The following is a 21,151-nucleotide window of genomic DNA, read 5'->3' on the forward strand; positions in this document are numbered from 1 at the left end:
TTTGTGTGGTTTTTAGGTGCTCTTGCCAACAGGCAGAGTGATGGAAGGTTAAATGCGTTGTCAAGCATGGTTGGTGCTTTTGCCACGCTTGATGTGCCTGAGACAAAGTTTGCAAATAGCAACAGTGCGATCGGCTGCACATGTACTAAAAATGTTCCAGACAGCTGAGCTGTGGGAAGTGGGCCAGGAGATAACAGCTTCACAATGTGATGGAATAGGGTGGCTGCTCTCTACTCTTTCATGATGGCTGCCTCATTGGGGGTTGTGCCTCACCCTCACTTTCCTCCTCTGCTCTATGCGGCACCAAAGTCGAGTCAGTGACCTCCTCATCATCATCATCTCCTCCATCCTCATTACCACTGGAGACCACTTGGCAATACGCTGCGGCTGGGGGAACATGACTGCCAATTTGTGTACCAGTGTTCTCCTCTCTCTGTAGGCTCATGTTCCTGCCTTCCTCAACCTCAGAGTCAGAACCAACATCTGAATCGAGTAATGGCTATGCATCATCAAGGAGCAAGTGGCTGACACTGTGTTCAAATAACTCCTCCATGACTCCTCCATGCCTGATGCTGGGGATATGGCAGGAATAGCTGTGGACAAGGAGGCAGCTCTTGCCACTCTGGCAGCTGCAAGAGACTGCGCACTAATCTCTGCTTAGGTAACCGAGGATGAGGAGGATGAGGATGGTTTAGTAACCCAGTCCACCACCTCCTCTGCACGCTGTGTCTGGATAGCATGGGCAACATCACTAAACAGAGTAAATATTGTCCTGCCTGAGGACTGACCACATCCACCTTTGCCCGTGAACACATACGCTGCTGGCCCCCCCTACAGTGCTAGGGGAACGTTTGCCTCTCCTTGCTGTCCTCCCAGACATGATGGGGGGAGTGGGGGGGTGCTTATTAACAATATGTAACAAAGATGTGTAAATGTGTACGTGGATGCACTTTAATCAATGGAAAGGTGTTTGGTGCACTTTAATTTGAGTATTCACAACACAGACACACTCCACAGATACACTATAATATACAGCAATATACTGCGTCAAACGTGCAGTAATGCACAGAACTATATGGCGTTAAACTTGCAGTAATGCACAGAACTATATGGCGTTAAACTTGCAGTACACAACAAAATATACAGCGTTAAACTTGCAGTAACGCACAGAACTATATGGCGTTAAACTTACAGTAATGCACAGAACTATATGGCGTTAAACTTGCAGTAACACAACAAAATATACAGTGTTAAACTTGCAGTAACGCACAGAACTATATGGCGTTAAACTTGCAGTAACACAACAAAATATACAGCGTTAAACTTGCAGTAACGCAATAAAATACAATGTGTTAAACGGTCACTACACTCATACTGGCTGAACTATCCCTACATTCACACTAATCTAAAGATAATTGGTGGTCACTACACTCACAATGACTGAACTATCCCTACATTGACATGAATGTAAGATGAATGGTCGCACTATACTCACAATGACTGAACTATCCCTACATTCACACTAATGTAAAGATGAATGGTCACACTACGCTCACAATGACTGAACTATCCCTACACTAATGTAAAGATGAATGGTCGCACTACACTCACACTGAACTATCCCTAGATGCACACTAAACTGATATTCTACACTAACAATAAAATCAGAATAGAACACTATAGCACACTAACTGTCTAATAGCACTGAACAGAGCCCTGTTCAATCTTTCTCCATGGCGCTATCACATTACAAATGCCGCTATGGAAAGAATACTTTTATAGTGTGGGGTGGGATTAAGAGCAATGAGCCATGATTGGATACAATCATCATGACAGCATCTAATCATGGCTCTGACAGTGGTCTGTGCCCTGACTGGGTGAAGTTTTCATTGCTTCATCCAATCAGGGCTTTCAATGCACTATGCAGCAGCGCAGTGCATTGTGTTTGTTCGGCGGGCCAAACAAACAGTCGAATTACCTTATAATTTCTTTGTTCGGAGAACTTCCAAACAGCCAATGTTTGGCCGGAACTCACGCTCGGGTTGAAGCGTTCGCCCATCCTTACCCCCACACCATTACACCACCACCACCAGCCTAAACCATTGATACAAGGTAGGATGGATCCATGGTTTCATGTTGTGAACGCCAAATTCTGATCCTACCATCTGAATTTTGCAGCTGAAATCGAGACTCATGAGACCAGGCAACATTTTCCAATCTTCTGTTGTCAAATTTTGGTGAGCCTGTGCGAATAGTAACCTCAGTTTCCTGTTCTTAGCTGACAGGAGTGGCACTCATGTGGTCTTCTGCTGCTGTAGCCCATCTTCATCAAGGTTTGATGTGCTGTGCATTTATAGATGGTATTCTGCATACCTTGGTTGTAACGATTGGTTATTTGAATTACCGTTGCCTTTCTATCATCTCAAACCAGTCTGCCCATTCTCCTCTGACCTCTGGCATCAACAAGGCATTTTCATCCACACAGCTGCCGCTCACTGGATATTTTCTCGTTTTCTGACCATTCTCTATAGATCCTAGAGATGGTTGTGCGTGAAAATCCCAGTAAATCAAAATTTTTTAAAATACTCTGACCAGCCAGTCTGTCACCAACAACCATGCCACGTACAAAGTCACTTAAATACCCTTTCTGATGCTCGGTTTGAACTTCAGCAAGTTGTCTTCACCATGTCTAGATGCCCAAATGCATTGAGTTGCTGCCATGGGATTGGCTGATTAGCAATTTGTGTTGCTAATCAGCTACGAAGCAATTGAACACGTGTACCTGATAAAGTGGCTTGTGAGTGTGTGTATGTATATATATATATATATATATATATATATATATATATGATATTACACTAAGAATTTTTTTTGTGTATGCATTCTTGTGACGGCACTGTGTGTAGGTTGATTCTCTAACCCCTCCTTTTTCCTATCACTTGAGTAAAATAGATTAATAATAGGTTCTTTATATATAAGAGATGTGGATGTCTATAGACTAGTTTTTCTCTGAAGAAGGGGGCATATCCCCTGAATTGCATCAGCTGTTGTCATGACATCCATTTGAACCAGATGAGTTACATTGCATGTTAGATGCTTTGATTCGTTGGTTGATGTACAATATTGTTACTACCTTTTATTTTGTGGATATGTACTTTTTTCATCCTATAATAAAGTGCTGTGGATACTGCGCTAGGCATTTGCACCCCTTTGTTTTACTCTGTTTAATGAGTTTATTATAAGGTGGTAAGGAGATAGAGAGAACATGTGAAAAGTAGCTAAATGCCCAAACTGCTGTCTGCTCAAGAAAATATAAAATAGTCATATATAGTCATATATAGTTAATTAAAAAAGAGAAAAGGGACCACTATACAGTTCCTTTAAAGGTAGTTATGTGTGCTAAAAATAGCTAATTAAGCAGGCTATACAATAATATAATTCTGTTTTTTATATAATTTAGTATATAATATAGCATAAAAGAGTCCCATTAGTCATTTTAATAGTTATTTTAATAGTAATTTTAATCAAAAAATATATTTTTTTAAATCTATCTATCTAATTATCTATCTATCTATCTATCTATCTATCTATCTATCTATCTATCTATCTATCTATCTATCTAAATATCTATCTAAATATCTATCATCTATTTATTATATCTATCACATAAACACGCACATTTTTAGAATTAACTACAACCCTCAACATTTAGTGTACAATGTATTTCATGAATATCAATTTCTAAAATAATATTGTTATTATACTGAGATGTTCTTTGAAAATGTGTGAGGACTTTGATCTCTCGTCATAAAATGTTTTTGCTACAGGGGTTTATATTATAAACTCTGAAGTTAGCATACATCTCCTTTTTATACTTAAATATAAATAAAGAGCATACAATGTCATTTTTCCTTACAGTGTCTTTTGTGCTTTTATGTTTTATATGAAAGGCCAAAGGTCTCAAAACTAATCAGAGAAGTCCTTGACTGCTATTCACCTTCATTATAATAACATTTTCTTCAAACCAACATAATCATGAGTGGTTATTAAAAGGGTTAAACATATTAAACGTCAAACAATTTCCCTTGATTTAAAGTTCTAAAAAGAAACAGAATAGGCTAACTTTCTGAATTATTTAAATCTTTACTGTCTGATCGGTGAACCGTGAAATTAGAAAAATGTCGTTGTTAAAAGGGCTCTTTGCTTCTTATAAAACTTTAGCTTAAAACTATGAACTTAAGGCCATTTGAAGAAATGGGATTTTATCCAGAATACATGCTGTTTAGAGATTAAAGGTTGCCGTAATTAAAACTTTCTTCTGCAAACAGAAGATAGTATATTATTACATGGGGAATCTGTGTGTTTAGCTAAGAAATTAGTACAGTAGCTGGGTCTTAAATTTTCTGATACTGCAGCAAAGTTCACTAATTTAGCTACACTCATCAACTAATTAGCATTTAGAACAATTGTTTCACTCTGAGTAGGTTAATAATGAGCTAATTTTCTCCTACTCTTACACTAATTTTATTAGTCTTTAGAAAAGAAGTAAACTGGTCATGGAATATGATGCTGGGTATTAGCTAATTCATTTTCTCATTGTATTGATTTTGAAGCCAGTTTATTTGTAAAAAGAAAAACAACAGTAGCTTGCCATATTCTCTTTATGTAACGTGTGTGGATTATGTATATCTGGATAAAGGGCTGATTTATAAGAGGGGACAAAGGAGAAAATTATTTTACCATTAGAAACTGATTTTAATCTTTCAGTATATTGAAATCTGCCTATAATAATCAGATTCTACATTATGGTATACAATACAACCAGTAGTACTTTGCACTTTTGACATATGCACTTTCTATAGCACAAATATGCACATTTGGTTTTAAGATCATCTCTTCAATGGCAACAGAGTTGGAAACTATATAAAAGTATGTATTGTATATGTATTTCTTTTTAAAGTTAAAGTAGTTTTAAACCCTTACATACAGTATACCCACTGAAGTGACTGTCCTCAGGTGATACATAGAGATTAAACAATATATAAGTTGCACCTGTTTATCTGCAGTACTCTCTTAATTTACACAGCATTTCTGAGCTTCCAGAGGCAGGGGGTAGGGATCTGATGATCGAACTGCACAGCATAGAGCAGAGAAGTGAGTGTAATCTGATATCTGACTGAGGGAAAGGACAACCCCCTCTACACAATCTAATAGAGAAACATGCACATTTGAGGCTGTCAATCACCTGTTGTGTGAGGGAGGGGAAGCAGGGCTGTCTCCCGGGATTGTCTGGTATCAGCATAGACTGTCAGAAGTGACTCATGCAGATAGTAGAGGAATGACAGATCAGACAGAAATCACACTAGGTGCCTAGGATAGAGGCAAGTGCATGCTATAGAAGGATGTTCTTTGTTCATTTTTCATTTCAAAGGTTTACAAGCAATTTAATCAGGCTACTTTACTAAAGAACTGAGAATGTTCACGAAATAAACTGTGAACATTCACTTAACCATCCAATCACATGAAAAGTAGATCCCTTTTTACTTGTTATATCTGCATATGATTGGATAATTGAAGTGAATCTTCACACAATTTATTGTGGGAACATTGCCAAGTTCTTCAGTAAATAAGCCTCTATTTGTATCTGAAGACATTTTATTCCCCTTAGATAGAGTAGAGAAAGGCTAGAACCTCTGTCACATTTTTATTGCTGTTTGGGTCCCATCTGGGGAGGTTCACCCTGTCTACTTCTTCCCATGATCATTGTCACTGGGACTGAAAGTTAGGGAAAATCTGAAATTTTCTTGTCACAAGGTCAGAAATAGAGAGAAAAACTTTTAAAGGGGATACTTTTTCTGTCAATAGCTGTGTAGAAAAATACTTTTCTTACTGTAAATCTTCCCTATTGGACACAGACAGCAAAAGTAAAAACGTGTGTTTACAGACCAAACCTTCACTTTGTAAATGCTGTATTCCTAGAATTCAGCCACTTTGTAAAATGTGCTAGATTACTATGGGCTAAGTCCAACAAGATGCATATCAAATGTGGACTTATCTCTTATAATTTACATTTTAACTGAGCGATGGGAGCATAGTTATAGCTATACTTCCAGGACTCTGATGCTAGGCCTTCTGGTCTCCACTTCTGTAGCTGCAGAGTTGCATGCAGGGGCTGTGCCAGCCCCTCTCCTCATCTTGCCCAGTTACAAAGAACTTTATATTTTGTGAACCCATTCACAAAATACAAATCCTTCAGTTAAAGAACAGTTGAGGGGAGGGGTGGGCAGAACTGTTGAATGTGTGTGTGAGAAGACAGCATGTCTCCTGTCAGTGCACCGGGAGTATAGTGATAGCTATACTCCCAGCACTCAGTAAAACAGTCAGTTGTATATAAAATAACTAATTCCACAAGGTGGTATGCACCTCGTTAGACTTAACTCATAGCAAGCCAGCAGATCTTTTTTTTTGAAGTTCAGCTTTAACATTCAATATAGCCATGACTCGGAATCACAAGAATATATGTTGTGGTACTTTTAAATATTGTATAGTCATATTTGGGAATGCATTCTAGGAAACATCATGGGAAGCATTCAATGCAATTTTAGAAATGATATCAAATATGTGATAACTGCTCAAATTACATTGACATAATGTTACATTCTTCTCACTCCTCTCCTCCTTCTGGGTAATCTACAGGTTTACCTGTACACATCCCTTCCACTCTACGTCCCACTCCCCCTACTCCTTCTTCTTTTCTTCTTTTTTCTCTCCCTTTTACCCCTTTTCTTTATATCCATTACGATTCTCTGTATTTATACAGGTTTTTTTTGTTTGCTCCATATGCAATTACCTGCATAAGCTTCAACGTTTTGAGTCTGGACTGCAAGACCTTTAACTACTAGTAAGCTGATTTGTACTTATACGCATCCTTCTTTCTTTCTGCCTTTTAATTCCTATTCTCACAGGATCCAACTGATTACCTACTAGACTCCTAGTGTATTATACTGATGCACCAATGATTCTTACTGGCAATTTCTAAATCGTTGTAACTGGATGCTTTCCCAACCTCCTTTGTACCAATATATCTGCTGGTTGTTGCTTGTTCACATTCTATATGTCCAAAACCAAGAAACATATTTGACAAGGAAATAATGTTACATTAACAAACAGACCTATATTAGATTTGTGCATAACATTAAGGTCATGTTATAACATTCCTGATGTTAAGCACTTTTTTCCAGCCTACCAGTGCCAGATTATGAGCAGCACTGACATATTCACAGAAGCCTCACAGATAGGACAGAGGAAGCAGGTGTAAGTTTTCTTTTGCACACGTATTCTATTTACTTCCTTAATTGTTTTGATAAAGATGCATCTTGTCCCTTCAGGAATGAAGTTTGACATTAGTGCTACAAATTGCCTACTATTAGGCAGGAACAGGTGAGATGAAGGGAAATTTACATATTAATACACACAATTATGCACATTTTCGACAAACAAGACTTTTGAGGAATCAGCTGTTTCTGTAGATAAATATCTATGATGCCAGATGGAAAAATAAGTCACACTGAAACCATTAGTGTGTTCACAGCTTATGGAAATGATTAGAGTATAGGCTATAATTTTTACATATATTTTTATGTATATACCCCTCCAGAAACTGAAAGGCAGATGTTTTGGACCATTATTTGTTTTGACAAACAGCTAAGCATTATTCACTCATATCACAGCTTTATAAATACAGTTCACATGATCATTGATCAAGAATGAATAATTCTTTTTATTTCACTCAAAGGGTGATAACTCAAAGAAAATAGCTATAAAATTGGTGAATTTTCATTCATAAATGTCTCTTTTGCAGACACTTTTAACCTAAGCATGTCCAATTTCACTTTTTTTAAATGTTTAAAGTGAGAACACAGTGGAAGTAATTTCCCTTCCGACTCTAGTTGAAACTCTGTATGGTCCATCTAAAAAAAGCAGGCTGGGATGGGGAAGGAGGGTATACGTTAATACCTGGACTTATTTAGCTGTGCATGTAATTTTAAGCTTGACCTATTGAGCAGATAACATATTTTGTTTTTAGGAAAACGGATACAACTAATCTGACATACATAGCTGGATATAGAAATATCTATGCAATTATGGACAATATTAGAGCTACCTAATCTCATTGCTCGACAGATAACCTCCCAAACAATAGAAATAAATCAGTGAAGCTGTTATATTGAGTGATTTTTTTGTTTTAGAATAGCTCATACAGAGAAAGTGCTCACACTTTTATGACAATACCTGATTTAAAAAGCAAACTGACTCTTTGAAGATTTTCCAGTCACCCAACATGCATCAAACACAGTGTATGCTGGATAAGCTTCTAGGCTAATTTAGAACCCTAGCTGAGCAGAGACTAAAGCCTGGTACACCAGTGGGTATGACAAAAAAAAAATCTGTCAGCTCCGGTTGGAGCCACTGTACTCACTAAACGAAGTAGGTACAGCGATCTCCCCTGCTAAGCTGTTGTGTTCTGACAGGGGGACGGGGACGCCTTCCCCACCCCCCGCCAGAACACTCCGATCAGCGCTCTCTGCCATTGACTGGCTGTCTTCTGTGGGATAGACCGACATATACACAAGCCGAATGTCGGCAGTTTTCTTTTAACCGGCCGATATCTCCCGATATTCGGCCAAAGTGTACCCAGCTTAAGACTGCAAAAAATTTATATTATCTTATATGAATTCTTTCTGTGTTTAAGATTGCCAAAAAGATTACTCAAAACTACCTATGCAGAAAGCTTGGCGTTTATGTTACACCATTAACTGCCTAACTTAAAGGGTACCCCCCTTTTTATGGGAAATAATTATAGCAAATAAAAAAATAAAATACAATATATGATTGCTATAGAGCCATATTGTAATTTAATGTTATTAAAAATTACCTTTTCAATCCGCAGTGTTATTATTTTCTGTAAAATTCAAGTTTGCATATAGAACCTCCACAGAAATGTTGTTTCCTGCTTGTGATTGGTTCACTGATTTTTCTAGAAGTCTGCACTAAGAGATAAGTCAGATTGTAGATATTCCCTGAAACAAACATTTTATTTTGGCGCGATACCAAAGGGTTAATCATGTCTAAAGGCATGCTTGCACTGCAACTTTCCTCATTAGAATGTTGCAAGTGTATTGGCTGTTTAATAATGAAAAAGTCACTCCCATTCAGATTCACTCCACACACAGCAAAGACATTTTTCTTCAGAGCAGCAACAGGTATGAATCTGCAACAAGGTTCCTAAAATCCATGGAATGTACATTGATCATCCAGAGGGGATCTTGTTTTTATAAACAAAATTGAAGTTATTCTTTAAGGCATTAATGATGCGAGCTTTTGGGGTAACTTAGATCCCCGCCTCAGGCTTATACATTTCAAAAAATGGTTTTAAATCCCACATATTAATACAAAGAGTTACAAGAAAGAGCAATAAATTATATAATATTCCAAAAAATACAACAGTTTTTTGTCGACACATGTAAGTGGTAAAGGATGTTGTAAAGTGTAAGGCTGTACAGATAGATATGAGTTTAGAAGTGTAAAGCCAAATTTTATCTTTGATAACTATAGATGTATTCTGTTTAAAACAACCAAGTGTGTCACAAACAATAGCTGTATTTTAATACTGGTTGTACTTCATTACTTCTCTGAGGTTTGAACATTTCAAAAGGGGTATCACTTGAGGTGACAAGTGACTTTGTTTCTTATCTTTACGTTGCTTACCCCACTAGACCTTCTAAATGGATCCCTATCTGTATAGCCTAATGTTTTACAACAGCCTTTACCACACATGTGTCAAGAAAACACAGTTGTGGTTTTTTTTTTATATTTTATATTTAACTGCTCCTCCATCTAACTATATATAAATATGTGGGTTTCAGAACCACTTACAGGAAATGTATAAGGCTTGGAGGAGAGATCTAAGTCATCCCAAAAGCTTGCATCTTTTACAACTTAAGTTAGCCAATGGCTAAGATGATACAATATTCTACTATTGCTCAAAACTACTTATACAAGATTATTAAATCCAAAACAGTAGGTTGCAAAAAACAAATACTAATACTTGCCTTTAGTCTGTAAAAAGGATTGTTCCATAACATTGAAGATGGCGTCTTTTCAAGCAACTAAAAAGTGAGGAAATGGGATACTTATAATGTTGCTACAACACATCAGTTTTATTGTTTAGAACTCATGTTGAGCATGGATCTTTTATCACCCATTGACATTTATTTGCATGATTATGAAATGTAACATGTCAGTGTTTAAAGCTAAATTGTAATCTGCTTATATTTTCCCTTTCCTAGTTTCTCCCTTCCTCCTCATCAACATGCTAAAGACATTTTCAAATAAAACCTTTCTATTTTCATTAAATATCTTGTTTTATACACAGTAACATCATCATTTGGTCTCATTGGGTCTTTATGCAATGCAGACAGATCATGGCTCATGATGGGCTGGCATAGTGCTATGTATAGCTGCATGAAAACATCACATCACCCTGCCTCAGTACTCCTTTTAATAGCCCTCAGTTCTGATGCAAGCAGTAAGCTGGCTCCTGACACGAGTTATACAAATATCAAAATTTCTTCATGGGTGGATGTCAGTCTTGAGGAGTGGGTGTTCCTAGGTTGTAAACAGTTGCATGCAAACTGATCTAAATAACACCTACATGTGATGCTGATCTTCTACAATAAATTAAAATGGAGAGCTAGGGACAGTAAAGATGAGAAGGAAAGTGCTACATACTGAATGTCCTCCAACCAGGAAATGGGGCAGGCTCTATTTCATTTGCTACATCATCCAATGGACCTTGTGAGAAGCTTGCAATGTGCTTCAGCAAAGGTAGAAAAAATGCCATATCCACAGTCTCGACAAAAGCCACGTAAGCAGTGGTGGGTAGCAGTTGTTATGCCCTTCCAAGAACAGTGTTCTGGTTAATATTATTTTTGTGTCTCCAATTATAACATAATCCATACACACATCTACTGTAACATAGTTTGTACACTTCCATTTGTGAGTTCATCCATGAATAAATACTAGTAACAGAAGTAAGCAGTAAGCAGCAACATTAAGTTTGAAGCTTAGAGACTTTTATTTTAATGGTTCTTTGGAGAAAGGCATTTGTAACCTTTAAAGCTGGAACACTAATTAGATTTGTGTATGCAGAAGCATTCTCCACATAAAGTACATTTCTATAAACTAATGCCAGTCTTTTTATTGTTACTAAGAATTGGACTTCTCTGAATTTAATGTCGTTACACCAGGTTCTAAACCCCTGAATGTTGTAATGTGCTTTTAATCTCTAAAATTGCTATGTTGACAGAAACATTTATAAACATTGGCCATGTGAATTAGGCAAGTAAATTAGATTTCAGAGATGATGATTGGCATGACAAATAGTGGATCTTCAAATAATTCACATTGAAGCAAACAATGAATCTTCTTCTGAGCAAAGATGGTATGAAACTTCATTTATCCTGTGTGACCAGTGAGCAGAGGTTGGACTTTAATGAATGGAAAGTAGCAGCAAGGTCAGTTTTTAAAAGCCTCCCAGGCCGAATATTTGACATCTCAGAACATTAAAACAGCTAGAATGGTAATTATTATTTTGGCAGTCACTCCATGGCTTTGGGAGTTTAAAATTTGCCCTGAATAAAAAAAAAGTAGAATAAGATTTTATTTACATTATTGTCGCATAGCAAAAATGTAAAACCAACTTGATAATAATGTAATATTTTTAGTGGGATTTTCTGCAAAAAATCCTTATCTGTATACATGATTTTTAAAGCAGTGGTGTAGGAAAATCCATTTTACCTGAGTTATATATTAATTATTTAACTTTATTTTTAAAAGAATTAGCAATACAAATTGGAAGAGTAAGGGAGTAGCACTGCGAGCCAATCAGGTTTAAAAAATCTGCAGTTTACCATATGGAGCTTGCTGATTGGAAACGAGAGAACAGAGAAGATCTCATTAGTGAACTGCTGCTTTTTCCCTATCAAATTACTGTTCTTGATTAGGCTGCATTGGACTGCAATGGATAAAAATAAACGGTCAGGATCTAAAGAATATCCAGGTTGTAATATTAACTGAACATGATTACAATTTTTTTGACAGGCAAGACACTTTATATATCCTTCAACTGTGCATTACACTTTTTTGCCTACCTTTATATTTTAAGTCCAGGTCAAATAATTTCTGTATTCTTAACTGTGCAAAACTCATTTAGGAAGTAATAGGAGTAGGATACATGAAATCTGAAAGGAATGTAGTTCCAGCATCTTATAATGAAAAGACTGCAACACTTGGTCTGCAGAACAGGCGTGCTCTGTCCATAGCATGGTCCAGCTGCCAAATGTGCCTTCAAAATACAGACTGCTACAGTATAGGATTTATTTTAAAGAGGTTTGCAAAGATCAATGGTCTGTAGTAGACCACACAAATAATCAGAAACCATGTTTTGTCAGTACCACAGTGTATAACTGCCGAAAGATTTCTGATTGCTTTTTATACGTTTTTACACATAATTGTTTCTTTGTATGTTTAAAGTGACCCATGGCAACATATTCCTTTCAATCTTACAAAGTTTTACAGACATTTTGGGTTTCTAGTGAAACACTGGTGGCTTACTACAGACACATAGGGGTGTATTTACTAAAACTGGAGAGTGCAAAATCTGGTGCAGCTGTGCATGGTAGCCAATCAGCTTCTAACTTCAGTTTGTTCAGTTAAGCTTTGACAGTAAAAACTGGAAGCTGATTGGTTTCTATGCTGAGCTACACCTGACTTTGCACTCTCCAGTCTTAGTAAATCAACCCCCCCCCCCCCCAGTTTTAACCTTTTTCCTTTAATGAGAAAACTGCTTTAAATGCCTTGAATAAAAAGCAGAAGATTTAATTATTCAACTGTGGGTACATTTAAAGTGTACAAATAATTGAAACAGATCAAACTAATTATTTTATTTTTTTCTGAAGAAAAATTGATTGGCCAGGCTGGATCTTATCATCATATATCTGCATACACCCAACTAAAAATTTCACACACCAACCCCACATTATAGTGCACATCTGCCCTGTGAACACCAATAAGTTGACTTACTGAAGGCAAATATACTGTTCACTTTGCAAGGGAAGTTGCAATTTGCAAAGGAATTTCTCCCAGAGTGTATAAGATGAAGCTCATGTGCAAGCAAAAATGCAGTTTTTTTTAATTTTCCTTGCATAAGATGAAGCTCATGCACAAGCAAAAAATGCTGTTTTTTAATTTCCCTTGCATGTGATTGGGTATACTTTGCAAATTGAAATTTCACCATATTCACTAACACAGGGCAGCCCACTTTAACCTCCTACAGAAAAATCATTCATCAGTTTATGACCTGTATGTTAGATCAGTTAGATATAATCCCCACAAGACCCCAAATGTGTATCCGTTTGTCCTACATATAAGCATATACACCAGCCACCTATCCAGTGCTATTCTCTTATATCCTATCTTCAAGGTGCAATGAAGCCTAGGGGAGACTGGTGCATCCACCCTCACAAATCTCATAAGTCCAAAGCCACAGTCCCCCTCCTCTCATTGTCCCCATCATGAGTGTCACATGTGAGCTGCATCACAATGTGTGATATTACCATGATGCATTAGCGCAGTACTGCGCAAGCACAGACCCAATAGTAGATTGCACATGTGCTGGACCCACCAGTACCAGGAAGCAAGTTCAGTTGAAGGAATGCATCCTACAATGTCCAAAAAAGTCCTCTGGAAATGACACCCTGTGGGACCCACCCAGAGCAATCCAATGGGCATGCCCCAAATGACACACAGCAAGAAAAACATACCTGGCACAGCCCCAATGCATATTGATAACTATGGGCGCTCATATGCTCACCCAGCTAGGAACCCAGTGACCTACCTATTGGTCTCCTTCACAGATGTGGAATCAACAATAGCTGTAACATCTCTGAGTATACACACCTCAATGTACTTATATAAGAAAACCAGGTACACAATGAACAGCAATTTACTCATTTCTCATACTAGCCTCTAGCATCGAACTAAAGGTACAGATATCTCTACAGGTACAGATATGACAATAGGAATAATCAGGTAAGAGAAAGGTCCATGGCCAGTCCTGGGTGCTCAGGCTACTCCTCTCTGTTGCCTCTGTGCCTATCATGGGGAAGCTTTGAAGTGACTGCACCCTGATTGAGCTCACAGCCATGTAAGGAGAGGAACACAATTTGATGTAATGACACAGAGAGCACAATATTGTAATTATATAAATCTAATTGATATAATTCTATATTCATCGTACAGGCAGCTTCAGGTGTGGTCCTGAACAAGTGTAATTTGTTATCTGTGAAATGCACCACGAAAGATTTTGACTTCATTGCCTCATTAAAATAGAAACATTAAAAATGTAGGCCTTCCCTGAAGAGACTAATTTTCCCTGTTACAGCTGGTGCCCATAGTGCTACACCTCTGTCCTTAAAAAGGCACAAACGTGCAAGTTCACCTTCTACAATAATTTTACCGTTTATGATTTTAAACTGTTGGGTGATGTAGTCACATCCCATGGCTGATTTGTCTTGTGTGCACAACAGATATTTCTCTATGGGTCCTTTTTTCCATTGTGTTTCAACCCTAATATTTGCTCCTATATTTCTGTAATATTGCAGATAAGCCCTATGAATGTTTAATCAAATGTTAAATAATGGTCTTATTTGCAAGTCATCATTACAAATACAAAAAATAAACAACAAGCAAAACTCCTGGGAATAAAGCTCTTTGCATAAGCACTGATCCTCTATGTAAGGTCATTCATCATTCAGTATTACTGGGCAGTTTTTGTTTTTTACAAAAGACATTCAAGGTCATTAATAACAATAGATACTTGATCATCATTTAAACATGACTTGACAGTGGCTTTGTCCACGAGGAGCTCAGTGCATTGATTTACATGGATCTCATTATATCTGTGATTTGTCATAAGACTCTACTGATCATCTGAAGCTGGACAAACATAAATCAGTCTTATTTGGCTATGAATAAGCAATTGATTGTTAGAGCTATATCAATGTGCAACTAATGAAGGCCTTACACTATGGTGTCTTATGACAAACAATGTGGTTCATCTGAATGCTGTTTTCACCTATCAGGTAGTATCTGGTTGTATATGGGAAACTAATGAGAAGTAGAAGTTGGAAGTTTTGCTGCGCCGGCTATTAATATTTTCTAGCATGAAAGCAGTGGAAAATTTCCATTCAATCTAAAAACAAACATCTGCTTGTTTTGACATCTGATTACAGTGCTGAATGTTCCAATATTGTTTGAACAACTTGTAGTTATTTGATTTTTTTCTCATTATCTGCCATTATAGATTTCCTGCTTTGATGTACCCATGCATCTAATATTTATTACCTCATGTCAATAAATATATACTCATAAAGCATGCCAGTGTTATGGAAAATCTAATAATGTCATAGTCAAAAATATATTACCATATCTCAGGGAAAGAGCGTACGGTGCCACATCCCATATATACTAGAACAATGAAAGAGGAAATATTATTCCCAAAAAAATAGGGTACTTTGAAGGCATCTTACTATAACCAATGACACATTGTAAGTAAAATCATTTTTTTTGACACATTAAAAAGCGTCGGAGGAAGACCACAATTACCGCATGAACATTACATACAAGTAAGATAAAATTTGTACAAATGCATAAATGGACTAGATGCTAACAAATCCCGTTTGTCTGTGCCGATGCATTTCACAGTCAAAATCAGGGACACCGCAGAAGCATCTAAAAGAATTAAAAAACAAGTTGACAGTACAAAGAAATTTATGATTTTCTCCAACCAGGGTCAAAGCACCAAACCCCAAAGCAATCCCCTTGGAGGAGGAGAGAAAGGACACGAGAAAATGAGAGAAGGCTGGACACTGGACTACTCACAGGGGGAACATGGGCTGAGACTGGCCAACCAGGCACTTCAAAATCCCCTATTTTGTAGGGAATAGTATTTCCTCTTTTGTTGCTTTATTAATGTCATAGTCATCATTATATAGGCAGCTTTTGTGCATTGTTTTGGTATCCTCTTCAAAAGCCCAGGTTTAACTTGGGCATTAATAGGGAACTGAAGAATTGACAATACAATACATGATGTCCTATCAGGCCCGTTTCTAAAGCTGGAGAAGTAAATTACCACCTGATTTCACAATTTCCTAAATTTAGGTACATGATATCAATTAGAATCACAATGAAGGAAAACTTGGTCACAGCAACAGATTATAACATACTTTGCCAACCTTAAAAACTGTTTACATATAATTCCAAATGTTCCAATCTAGAGGTATGTGCATATAACTGTATCAGCCTTGGAAATGACTGAATCCCAGGCTGCTTTGACAGGTAAAACTTTTCCAACAGCGACCTCCAGTACATTTTCCTATTGGCCAGTAAGGCTGTCCATCATAGTGATGAGCCAATGGGAAACTGTGAGATTGAAGCTAAAGCTGACCATAGATGGTTTGAATCTCAGCCAGTTCAGCAGGGACCAGCTGAGATTTGAACCATATATGGGTAGGCTGAATGTATCCAAGTTGATAGAGGGAGCAATCAACTTGGGTACAACCAGTCTGTCAGATTTTACATGTGATTATTGCTAGTGCCTATTATAGCCACTAGAAGTAATCACTGTGTTCTCTTGGCAGGGACGGCTCACTGTGTCTTCCTGCCGGGAGAACAATATGGGGGTTAATTACAAAAGGCAAATCCACTTTGCACTACAAGTGCAAACTACAAGTGCAAAGTGCACTTGAAATTGCACTGAAAGTGCACTTGGAAGTGCAGTTGCTGTAAATCTGAGGGGTAGATCTGAAATGAGGGGAAGCTCTGCTGATTTTATTATTCAATCATGTGCAAGCTAAAATTATGTTTTTTAATTTCCTTGCATGTTCCCCTCGGATCTACAGTGACTGCACTTCCAGGTGCATTTTCAGTGCAATTTCAAGTGCACTTTGCACTTGTAGTTTGCACTTGTAGTGCAAAGTGGATTTGTCTTTAGTAAATAACCCCCAATGGCTCCTTGGGACTTGTGGTTGCAGGAAAGAAAATCACTCCATCGTTGGCTGGCTTTAGTGGCAAGTGACCATGCTGCTTAAAAGTGTCAAAGTATAATGGCTTGATATTTGGCTGTGACAGGAAAGTTTGTAAGGCTTCAGCAGACATGTTTTCCTACTGTGCTACTCACAGTTTTCCTTCTAACAGCCCTGTTTCTACCAAGATGGCTACCTCCACACAGAGACACAACAATAGAAGAAAGATCAGCTGCATGGTGGCCACAGGCAATACTGGTGACCAATCTTATGCCCTCTGCCTGCTTTTTTTCGACAGCGCTTCTAATATTAGTTCCATTTCAAGAATGCAATTCTTGACATTTCAGTATCACTAGGTACAGTAAGATCCTGATGAAGATTAACCCACAGGGAACTCAATCGATCATTATCGTCAACACCATGGAAAACACTGTGTTGAGATAAATTATAAGCGGCAAGAGACATAGCAGAAAAATACATGAAAATGCAAAAACATAGTCACTGACTTTTCAGATAAGGGTCAGTTTCACTTAACAGATTATCACATTCTTGTTTTTATTTTCTTATATATGTTAATCAATAGTAAATTAACAAACAATCTATTATAAATTAGTGTGCTTAAATACACTAAAGCCAGCAAGTAATTACTAGAATAATCTGACACACATGACTGCAGAGAAATGTGCTCAGGCAGTTAAGCAGTATGTTAAATGGCATATTATGTTAAGCTAATACAAATGTAATAAATCTTTTTTGTGTTGTTCCAGATGTTCCCAAGAAAAAAACAAATGAGCTTCCCAGTCAGCACTGTATGCATTATACTATACAGGTGAGATCTGTCCTGGAACCTGCACAGATTCAGGCTCCATGCACACTGGCTTAATAAACATTGCTTCTACAGGAGTTTTGTGTTCTGCCTGTAGAAGCAACTCAATGTTATCCTATGTGTCCATGCACGTTTAGAGGCAGAAAAAAAAAACCCTTCTGGTTCACGTTTCTGATTAGTGCTTAGAGACAGAAAAAACATAAAACTCTCCTGAACTCGTCTAAACTTTGTACAAAAAAATGCTCTTTTTTTAAGCCCAGTGTGCATGGAGCCTTAAAAGGTGAACTACTGACAGATTCACTTTAAGGTGAGTTACTTGTGATGAATATATTATTCTTTATAACTGGATTTTTGTATTTGTTTTTTTTTTTTTAACACAAAGAATGGAGAATACATTTAGAGTACTGTTATACATGCTCTACAGTTCAGCACAATTACTTTAAACTTAACATAATCAGCTATGTTGACAATATCTGGGGCTTATTTGATAAATCTAATCAAGAGAAAACAGTTCTGTTGCTTATGATCTGATGTGAGCAGGCAGTTTGTACTAACTTTGGGAAAATGATAGGTGGAATCCCATTGCTTGCTACAGGTAACATTATTATTTGGTAAGAGGTGCAGGTATGATAAATTAGGCCCTAAGGATATAATTGAATTGATACTAAGAGCCCATTCACACAGGGGCAACACGACTTCCAGCACGACTTTGGGAGGCAACTTGGACACGACTTGAGTATGAATCACAGCACGACTTGGGGCAACTTACAACACAACTTGAAGTCGCCTCCAGGACAGGGAACTTTACAAGTGGCCAATCAGAGCTTATCAGCTGTGTGTGAGAAGGAGGGGGCTGGCTATTTAGTGGAGGAAATTACTTTCTATTTCTTTTCTGCTTCCTGTAAAGTTGCCTCAGTATGAACAGTGATCAGACTTGGAGGCAACTTCCATTGAAATCAATGGGTACAAGTTGCCTTCAAGTCGGATTGAAGTAGTACAGGAACCTTTTCTGAAGTCGGAGCGACTGCAGTAGTGTGCATTAAGACAGATCCATTCACTTACATTGATTTTTTCGTGTAGCGCGACTTGAGGCGACTAGGGGCGACTTGGGGCGACTTGAAGTCGGATCCAAAGTTGCCTCTGTGTGAATGGGCTCTAACTGATTACAGCCAAGAGAGTGATTTTGTAAAGTGAAAGGAAATGAAGCAAACCTGTGTTTGCCTAAAACAATTATGGGCAGGAAAATGTAGAAACAGAAATATCTTCCACACATGATTGGATGTTTATTGTGAACACAGGTTCACTCGCCTTCACTTCTTTTTACCACCTCCCCGCATGTACTCGTTGAAAGGGTAATACAGTAATACATCATTGATATACTTTTAATGGTGAGCTGAAAATTATAATTAGTATGTAATAGTATATTTGGACAAGTAACTGCAAACTACAAAAACTAGTACTAGTTGACACACCTTTACATTTTAGATAAAAGATTCTATGACTATGTAACATGCTAAAGATTCAATACATTTAAAGGCTAAGTTAACCTTTTTGAAGAAAATAGCCTTGGCAGTCAAGGGGCCTCAATAGATAACACACAATATGCAGCTTTTAAAAATGTTTAAAAACGTAAACATCATGCCTGCCGCCCATTTACTTCCATTACAGAAGTCAGGTTAAAAAAACTCTCATTGATAGATTTGCCCCATCCTGTCCTGACACTAGGATGTTTCAATCGTTGGGACAAGAGCAACTTCCCTCCCACTGCAACAAAGACTCTCCATTCGCACATTCCCACCAATATTCTCACACTCCTGAAGCCCCTGTTCAGTTCATTCTGAGCTACAATAAAAGTGCCTCCAAGCCTCCTTCTTTGAGGACAGCTGAAGAGTTTAGTTGTCCAATTTAGTTGTCCTCATGATATTTACCATTTATACAGTATGTGTGTCTGGTACAGATAGGCATCCTGCCCATTTAAACCGTTCAAAATGCAGAGATTACTGGGCGATAATCCTGCTTATGTTTTCTTCTACTTCTTATGCTAGTGAAAATTAGTATCAAAGGTATAACATTTATGCTTTGGAAAACTGTGGGTCACACAAAGGGGTTGATTTACTAAAGGCAAGTAGACTGTGCACTTTGCAAAGTGCAGTTGCAAACAAAAAAAAACAGAATTTTTGCTAGCACAGGATTTGATGATGGAAGTCAGCAGAGCTTATGCTCATTTACTAAGCTCTGGAGCAATTGCACTTGCAGAGTGCAACTGCACTTCGCAAAGTGTCCAGTCTATTTGCCTTTAATAAAGCTCCCTATTGATCTGCAAGTTTTTAACAGCCTTACCAGAAATATGAAAGGTGCCCATTTCAGGATGCTGACCTTATAACAAAAGCACTTTGTAAGTGTGGCCAAACATAGCAGTTCTAAATACAATGCAGTGCAAAGACAGTGCAAAGACATTGCTCGAGCTACATGAGGAAGGTACACACAGATACACACAGACATAAAGATATAACTTCCAAACGATCTTTCTCTCTACTGATCCATGACCTATATTAATGCATATAGGCCAGGCATGTTTGTGCAATGTAAAGATATTTTCTGCACTGTTTTTTTAGAAATATGATAATTTGCAGGGATTATAAAATCCTGAAATAGATTAAACATGGAATGTTTGCAACAGTTGGGATTTTGCCCAATCCAAGCAGTTTCAGCATATTTGTAAGGTTGCCTTATATAAGAACTGGTTCCAACAGTCACTATAACTGACAATGTTAGTGGATTAAAGCGGGTCTAATCTTTCCCCATTACTGACTTACTATGGCTTGTTCTGTCCTGTGTCTCTATGTGGAGGTAGGATTTTTGGTAGCAGTTTGCTTTCTCCTGCCAGAGCCTTTAGCATGGAGAACAGTGAGCACCACAGTAGTGACATCATCAAATTTCAATTCAATTGCCTGAGACTAGCAGTCTAAGGCAGCAGTGTCTTAGATCTCACACTGCAAAGTTATAGGACTGTAGACATAGAAGTACTTAGGCACCCCCACATACCAGGAAATGCAGTATTGTTTTTCAGGGGGAAATTGAAGCAAAATGTACATTTACGGGGGTATTCCTTAGGCACAATTAACATTTCTACAGATTCCCTATAATTTAGTATATATCACTTGAGTTTAGGTTCACTTAA

The 21,151-nt window shown here is 37.6% G+C and overlaps 1 protein-coding gene across 9 annotated transcripts in view; it reads right to left on the minus strand.

Annotated features, from left to right (window-relative positions):
• Positions 1-21,151, minus strand: part of TOX (thymocyte selection associated high mobility group box) — a 392,368-nt gene that overhangs the window by 92,555 nt on the left and 278,662 nt on the right. For 7 of the 9 annotated variants that reach the window (XM_073631670.1, XM_073631673.1, XM_073631674.1 and 4 more), the window contains one exon: positions 10,113-10,169. The exons of the other annotated variants lie outside the window; for them this stretch is intronic. In XM_073631670.1, coding sequence (XP_073487771.1) covers positions 10,113-10,169 — 57 coding nt within the window. The remainder of the gene's footprint in view (positions 1-10,112; positions 10,170-21,151) is intronic. 9 annotated transcript variants of the gene reach the window in all.

Source organism: Aquarana catesbeiana, linkage group LG05 (genome assembly GCF_042186555.1).
Source record: "Aquarana catesbeiana isolate 2022-GZ linkage group LG05, ASM4218655v1, whole genome shotgun sequence".
Lineage (NCBI taxonomy): Eukaryota > Metazoa > Chordata > Amphibia > Anura > Ranidae > Aquarana > Aquarana catesbeiana.